Raw genomic sequence first — 8996 nt, 5'->3', positions numbered from 1 at the left:
TGAGAAAAATAATATACATGAAATCAAAAGTGTAATAGTTGTTCTATACTATACATAACATATCTTACAAAAGTTTATCATTTTTAAATATAAATAAAAGAGATGAATAATAGATAATATATTTATCTTATTTAAATTTTAATACATATTATACTCATATTCCTTCTCCAGTCCACCCTCATGAACACACTAGTCATGACTCATAAGTTAGGACCATTTATTCATTTATGATTAGTAATAATGATTATAAAATGCAGCGAGGAGTTGCAACCCCTTTTCATTTCCATAGCCTTTAACCATTGTGTCTGTATCAGTATCACGCTCTCACGCCTACTATCCCTTTTTCTCTCTCTCTCTCTAATCACTTTCCTTCTCTTTTTATCCTTTATCTTCTTCCACTCTTTCTCTTTTGTCTTTCTTTTCTCTTTCTTCTGCACGTAAGCTTAACCTGCAGTGTCAGAAATTAAACGCTTGATTGAGATCAATTCAGAGCCTGCAAAACCTGACAGTGAAAAAGAGAAGCACCTTTTATATAAACCAACAAAGCCAGAATCACTTTCTCTTAGTCTTTTGAACAAGATTTTCACCCATATCATAGTCAAAGAGTTATAGGATACCTTTCTCTTAAGATGCTGGAAACAGTTAAATACCTTATGGGGTGGCGGGGTCCAAGCGGCTTTGGATCCAAATCCACCGCCGAACAAGTCACTGAAGGCTGCGCCGATCTCAGCTCCGTCACCGCTATCATCACCGGTAATCAAAATCCTTCAACCAATTAATTGTATTTACGTTTATTATTGCTAATTTATTTATTATAAGAATGTAATATTTATTCATTGCATTGCTATTTTTCGAAGAGTTGATAATTGTGAAGGATAAAAATTTTATACTCTATATCTTTTTTTCTCTCATTATAATTATGATGGGTTTTATTGACTGTTGTTTTATTAATGGTACATTATTAGCGTATTGACCAAGCTCTTATGTATTTTTCTCAATTTATAATTTTTTATTTCTAAGACATTAAGTTTCATACTCAACACCAATAATTTGGATAACATTCAACAATAAATCTGACCATTTTCTGATTACATGATTCATTTCCTTAAGATAAAATGTTATTTAATAGGAATATGATGACTTCAAAATTTAAATAAAAAATCATACATATTAATTTCTAATATCATTCAAATAAGATTATAAGAGAAAAGAGAGAATAAAATAATAGAAAGATCATATTTATTTCTATTAGTTTAGGAGAAAACTTGGAAAGATAGTGAAAAATAAAGTAGAGCCCTCCAAATCTATTTAATTTCCACTCTCATTTGATGAGAAAATGGAAAAAGATTAAATTTTTCAAATGAAATAATATCATTGTTGTGAAATTAAATTTAAGACATAACACATGACTTGTTATAACATATCTTTGCTTATCTCTTCACATGAAGAAGTGTGAAAGAACTTATTTTTTCTTTTTCAATACAAGCAATACAAAAATTCATTCTATTTCTCATTTCTTTTATTTTTCATTAGTTTCTTTCTCACATATCAATCTTCTTATTTCTTTCCTTCTCTCCTACCAAAACATTAATTACAACTTTAATGTTTTTTAGATTATTATCAAAGTATTACCCTTCATGTATTAACTATTATGAATGAGTGTCAAAAAAAATCATCCAATATTTATTTTATCTTTTAATTTAATATAATTATAGCAGTTCTTAAATAATAATAATAATAATAATTAATTCATTACTTTGTATATCTATATTATTATTATTATTATTATTATTATTATTATTATTATTATTATTATTATTATTATTATTATTATTATTATTATTATTATTATTATTATTATTATTATTATTATTATTATTATTATTATTATTATTATTATTATTATTATTATTATTATTATTATTATTATTATTATTATTATTATTATTATTATTATTATTATTATTATTATTATTATTATTAGTTATCTAATATTTATAGACTATAGTGCTTCTACACACCCAATTTTGTGTCAATCTTAAAATATATGTGTATGTAATGAGAGCAGGTGCTACATCTGGGATCGGAGCTGAAACGGCGAGGGTATTGGCGAAGCGAGGGGCAAGGCTAGTGTTACCGGCGAGGAATCTGAAAGCTGCAGAAGACACAAAAGCTCGCATAATATCTGAGTGCCCTGATTCTCATATTATTATTATGCCTCTTGATCTTAGTTCTCTCAATTCAGTCAACAACTTTGTTAATCACTTTCACTCTCGAGATTTACCTCTCAATCTTCTCATGTATGTACTTTTACTTCACTTACATGCAATAATGATATTCTGTTATGTTCATTTTAATATACTTCTCATCTTTCTTATACATATATTTGAATGGTGATGTATTTTTAGTAACAACGCTGGGAAGTTTGCACATGAGCATGCCGTCTCAGAAGATGGAATTGAAATGACCTTTGCCACTAATTATCTAGGTAAGTAACATTAACCTAACGTGAAACATGTTTATATAAATAACAATGAATATATTACTCAATGTAATACTTATGCACTGCCATTACAAAAATTTATACAACATAAAAATTCATATATAGTTAGTACATCATTAATTATTCATTTGTATATGTTTTTATTTTATTTTAAAAAATCAATTATAATTAAATATAAATAGTAGATGATATAATATTAATGTATAAATTTTTTTCCTCATAATTATTTCCTCCTACCTAACTAAAAATAAATTGGGTCTTTTATTTGTAAGAGAAAATAGTTTATGTAGTGTAATACTGTGGAATGTGAACATATTATCCATTATTTATATCATTAATTTTAATTCTTTTAGGATGATAGTACATATATATTAATTATACAAAATTTTATTTTTCTTCTTCTAAAAAATGTTATTGGATACCATAGTAATTAGGAAAGAAATTTTTGTTTGAGTATATATTTCAGGTCATTTTCTTCTAACAAAGTTATTACTTGAGAGGATGGTTGAAACGGCAAAGAAGACAGGGATACAAGGCAGGATCGTGAACGTGACATCTGGAATACACGGGTGGTTTTCAGGGGATATGATGTCATATCTAAGTCTTATAAGCAGCAATAAAAGGTAACAAAACTATGAATTAATGTGTCTATGATTTTATGAGATTCACAACATTATGTTTAATTTATATAAAATATTACTTTAAAATATATAAATTTAAATGGATGATGTGAAATGTTTGGTAAACACTGGATCACTTGGATTGAAATTTGTCCTATGTTCCCTAGCGATTATGATGCCACACGTGCTTATGCTCTTTCCAAGCTTGCCAACGTTTTCCACACCAGCGAGCTTGCCCGCAGACTACAGGTACACCCACTCTTTCCATTTATTTTTCTTTAATAATAAAAATGGTTGTTCGTGATAGTAAATGTATATTGTCTCATTCAGTCTTATTCTAATATGTCAGTAATGACCTTGTTACATATTTCATATAAGTTAATTAAATTATATAAATGAGACTTAAAAGTTATATGAATTCTTTTTTTTTTCTCATCATTTATTTCACTCACACACTTGGTTTATTAGATTTAAAAATTAGTGGATGAGATTAAGTGTAAATGAATTCATCCCTATATATAGGAACTACTCAAATGAGAATAGTTCTCATAAAACATTTTGAGAACAATAAATTTGGGTCTTAGAATCAATCATAGATGGTTAGGATTAAAAGTGAGTTATTATCATATGATAGTCATATGCTTATATCTTTTAATCTTAACCCCTCAATCTAGATCAAATGGTCTATATTGTTTTCATTTATCACAATAGACATTGTTCTCACACACCTTGTTACGATTGTTATCACAGACCTTGTTATGATTGTTATCCCCATATATATATTAATAGTGATTTCTGGGTTATCACAGACATTGTTACCATTGTTATCCTTCAAAAAATATCTTCAGACTTTTTACATATTTTACATACAAAGGCTTTATATTATTATTATTATTATTATTATTATATATAAAATCTCATATAAAGGATCCTATAAACAATTATGAATGATTAGTACTAAAAATTAGTTATTGATGATATGTATATATATCTTTTAATCTTAACTGTTGAAATATGATAAAATTGTTTATATTAATTATTTTCATGTCTGATAATAAGTATTATTATCACGTTAGTCCTTTTATATATACCATATACCCAGTAAGGAAACTAAATGTAATGTTTTTAACAAGAAAGATAATTAATATAATTTAAAGTTTGAGTTGCAAATTTAATTTACTCTTTAATTAAGAAACAAACAGGGAATATATCCATCTCAAAAAGTGAAATTTGTTTGTTTCCTAAATCACTCCTAATCAGTAATCAGTTATTGGTGTTTTGTCTTGCTTTCTACTATTTTATTTGCTCAAGATATTTTATTGTATTTAATTTTTGCAGCAAATGGAGGCTAATGTGACAGTGAATTGCGTTCATCCAGGGGTAGTGAGAACCAGACTCACTAGAGAGCGTGAAGGCTTACTTACAGGTTGTGAGTTGGAACCAAACTATCCAACTTTTGTTCACTTTTCTTTTTTGATGATAACTTGTAATTGATTTTGGATTTTTCTCTTCTATTGTTCTGTAACAGATTTAGTATTCTTTTTGGGTTCCAAGCTCTTAAAGACAATTCCCCAGGTAAAATACAAAAATAGGATTCTGTATTTTGTATCATCCAAATCTATCATATTTGTCCTCTCTGATCCATACTAAGTTTTTTTTCCGAAGTTTCTACCGTTAGTTTCTTTTCTTTCTAAAATTGCTTTAATATATTGTATTGTTTTATAAAATTATGATATAAATCTGACTATTTTTAATCTTTTGATATATTTATTAAGATTCATAAGAGAAATAGAGACTAACCATATGTTGAGTTAGACTTCTCTTCATTATTGGAGAGAACAGTTATGTTTTTTAGCTATTTCTAAGAGTAAAAATATAATAACAATGTAAAGTAAATAGATAAAAGTGTCTAGTAGCAAGAATTGAATAGTAGCACTCACTGCTAAATGAATTAACAATTTCTTAGTCATTAGAGTGGTAAGATACTTTTGATTTTGATTGTACAGTAATAGAAATAGGGGATCCAACCCCATAAAATAGAGATTTTGTTAACAACTATTCTACAAGTACCGGTTATGGAATAAAAAACTTTCATTGTAAAATTCCAATTTATAATTTCGAAAAGTAATATATTTAATTTTTCCATAAACGTTTTTTAATTAATCATTGAATGCACAAAAATCAAAAACAAATAAATAATTCATTTTTATTTGGCATTTTTCATTATATCCATTGACTTTGTTTCTGCATGTTCTGTGGTTCGATCTGCTGCAAAAAAAAATGTAGGCAGCTGCAACGACATGTTATGTGGCCACACACCCGAAGCTGTTGAATGTGTCCAGCAAATTCTTCTGTGACTGCAACGAAGGCTACACCTCAAAAATGGGATGCAACTCAACTGAAGAAGCAGGTTTATGGGCAGCTTCTGAATTAATCATTTCTAGGGGTCCAAAAGCTGCTTTTGACTTAATCATGAACCCTTAATTTTGAAGTTTCTTGGGACTCTAAAAATAATAATAATAATAATGGTAATAGAATTTGTGAAAAAGAAAGCTATTCTTTTGGTTTAGATAGATGTAGTTGGAGACTAGAGCCCAGAAAAAACAACTCACAAAAAGCTTTGTTTTCTCTAAGTTCTTAATAGATTATTAAGTCAATAATATAAAAGGTACAATTAGCTTTAGTCTTTTTACCTTAGGGTATACCTATGTCACTGTAACTATTTTGATTACTCTTGGTGAAACATATGTAAAGAAACTTGTTGGATATGGTTGCAAGTTTAAAATATAGTATTTGGTTTAGTTTAAATTAGTTAGATTGGATTTGCTATGATGATACAATGATTATGGAGCTTGTGTTATGTATATTAACATGGATCTTAGATTATAAGTGAAAGTGCTAGGAAAACTCCAATTGGACATTTATTTATTTTTGTTTATTGTGATTATGGGATGTTATATGTACTCTTTATAATGGGAAGATGATACTAACAAGTTATTGATATATAGTGTAAGACTTTACTAGATTTTGTGATAGATAAAAAAAGTCAAGAAATCGATTCATGTAAATAATATTTGTTGTTGGAAGGGAAAATCACACACTATACAAGAGATTAATTTCTTATCTTAATGAGATAATAACCTTAATACTACAAAAGAAAATGAGGGGATGATGGTACGAAATTACAAAGAGAAAGTTCCTTTAAGGTTGGTTGGTATGAGTGGACAATAAGAACATGGGGTCGGGATCCCCCATGTGGTAGTTGTTCTTCGAAGAGTATCTTTCTCATGGTGTTTGAATGGGCCCTACTAACATGCGCACCAGGGGAAGTGAGAGTGTGTTCTTTATAGAAGAAAAATAACCTTTTGCAACTAAGAATCAATTGGTCCAAGACTCACTAAATGCTCACATAGGGTTAATGTTAAAATCCTTATCATGAGCATATTCATTGGATGTGACATTTGTCAACACAATAACAATGAAAACTCTAACAGAGTGTATGCAGCGGATAATAATTTTCCCAACTTGCTAGAATCTATGAGGAACAATATCAAATAATACAGTAACACACAAGAGACATCAGAATTTTAACGTGGAAAACATTTCCAATGTGAGAAGTAAAAACCATGGGCACTAGCCAGTCAATCAAGCTTCACTATAATCAAAATAGGAATACAAGAGTGTATTCAAAATACATCACAAAACAACATGCTCAACAATACAACATACAATAGAGCAACAAACTTGAAAATGAGAATACAAAGTTGTAGAAAAAATTAGAAAAACAGTCACTGTTTTGGTTCGTTTTCTACCACCCAGACGCACTCTCACCGATCCAACCGTTCAGAAAGAATTATTATAAGTTGTGAACCTCCTATCCAAATTTCAGCCCGATCCAACGGCGAACGAAGACGCAGTCGCAAATATCCCGCAGCTGCTCTGAGTTCCTGCGGGTTGAGTTCTTTCAGCTTCTCTCTCACTTTTCCATTGCCTATTTTTTGCATAAACTGATTTCACTACAATATGAATCTGACCCCTATCCATTAGATTAGTGAGACAAGTGGGCTTTGCCCAACTGTGTCTTTCTCCATATAGGAAGGAAGCTCAAACCCAACAAATCTCCCATTCCAACTATGTGAAGAGAATCGCCAAACCGATGATCTCACAACAAATTTTAAATTTCCACCTTGATAAGGTCTTAGTCATCATATCAACACCATTATCATCTGTATGAATCTTAGCCAATTCCAATAACCTAGCATCCAAAACATTACGTATCCAATGATACCTCACATCAATGTGTTTGGACCTAGAATGAAAAGTTCAATTCTTCCCAAGATGAATGACACTTTGACAATCACAAAATAACAAGTATTTGTCTTGGACAAAATCAAGCTCTTGCAAGAATTTCTTCATCCAAAGCAACTCTTTGCGTGCTTCTGTAATGACAATAAACTGTGCACCAGTAGTCAGTAGTGGACAATGCAACTCACTTTTGCAACCTAGATTGTCATGCCACAACTCCTCCTCCAAACTTAATCAAGTAGCCTGAAGTGGACTTTCTGGAATGAATGTCTCCAGCCATATCAGAATCAGTATAACCCACAAGAGTAGGTTTATCACCTCCAAAACAAAGCCTCAAACTAGTAGTACCATAAAGATACCTCAAAATCGATTTCACAGCATTCCAATGCTCTTTACATGGATTTGACAGAAACCTACTAATTGTACCAACAACATGTGCAATATTTGGTCTTGTACACACCGTTATGTACATTAGATGCATAAGGAACCCGTTGCATATTTGATTTTTCAGCTTCATTTGAAGGACATTGTTTAGCATTCAACTTAAAATGAGTATCAAGAGAAGTGCATACCGCCTTTGTAACACTGTGAATTTTCTGTGTATTTTTTATTAATTATTTATTTTAACAACGATCAATTTTAGAAATTAATCAGTATTGAATTAGGCTAAACCATAGTTGAGTATTATTTTCGTCATCATTCCATCCCGGGTAATCACAGAAATGCCTCGAATGGTACCGCAATCTGTTTGACGTATAACAATGTGTTGAACGACTTCAACAGGTCTGCGTGTAAGATATCCAACATCCGATGTTCGTACCGCAGTATGTGACCAATAGTGAAGTAGTACCGTGAGGGAAGGGTGAAAAGAACCCCCATCGGGGAGTGAAATAGATTAGTCTTATTTTGTGATTTCCTATTTTGTGGTAAATTTTTGTAATTTTTTGTGACGGAAAGTTTTTGAGCTGCTGTCGGCCCCAAATTCGCCCGAATTCGGTCCAATAACGTGTTTTTGAGTTCCGTAACTCGAAATCGAATTCCGATTGCGCCATTGGCTTCAAAATATTATTTTGAGTCAAGATAGACATCATGTTTGTCCAGAAAGCATTTCTAATTATTTTTCACTATGAATTCCGTGTTTCGAAGTTCTAACCGTAAATCGAAATCGGGAGATTTTTATTATCCAACCGGCTATTAGCCGATAATACTTAGGAATGGTTTAATCGAGAATGTGTCATCGAAAAGGTCACATTACTTTCATGTAAGAAGCTTGCTTGTTAAACAAGTAAAAGTACATATTCTCTTACACAAAATCCCCTAAATCACTCAACAAATCCTCTCACTACACTACTATTAGACACATCACCTATACTAGTCTAAATCTATTTACTTTGCATTAAATTTTCTGATTTGATGAGGGTGAGGCTCTCCTATAAATACCTCACCCCATTCTCTCATTTTTACAAAACATTTCCTATACAAACTAAGGTAGTCTTTTATTTTCTCTTCTTCATCTTCTTCTCATACTTCATAAAAAGTTACGAGCTTTTATTATGTTGTTCATAAAG

General features: G+C 30.3%; 1 protein-coding gene across 1 annotated transcript; it reads left to right on the top strand.

Annotated features, from left to right (window-relative positions):
* Nucleotides 266-6012, top strand: LOC109330692 (short-chain dehydrogenase TIC 32, chloroplastic-like). Its single transcript, XM_019564961.1, has 8 exons — nt 266-753; nt 2069-2300; nt 2409-2488; nt 2970-3126; nt 3291-3372; nt 4462-4549; nt 4652-4698; nt 5410-6012. The coding sequence occupies exons 1-8, from the start codon at nt 630-632 to the stop codon at nt 5605-5607; spliced, it is 1008 nt and encodes a 335-aa protein (XP_019420506.1). The 5' UTR covers nt 266-629; the 3' UTR covers nt 5608-6012.

Source organism: Lupinus angustifolius, chromosome LG17 (assembly GCF_001865875.1).
Source record: "Lupinus angustifolius cultivar Tanjil chromosome LG17, LupAngTanjil_v1.0, whole genome shotgun sequence".
In the NCBI taxonomy this organism is placed as follows: domain Eukaryota; kingdom Viridiplantae; phylum Streptophyta; class Magnoliopsida; order Fabales; family Fabaceae; genus Lupinus; species Lupinus angustifolius.
The sequence above is the reverse complement of the archived record's forward strand: the minus strand, read 5'-3'. Positions and strand labels throughout refer to the sequence as shown.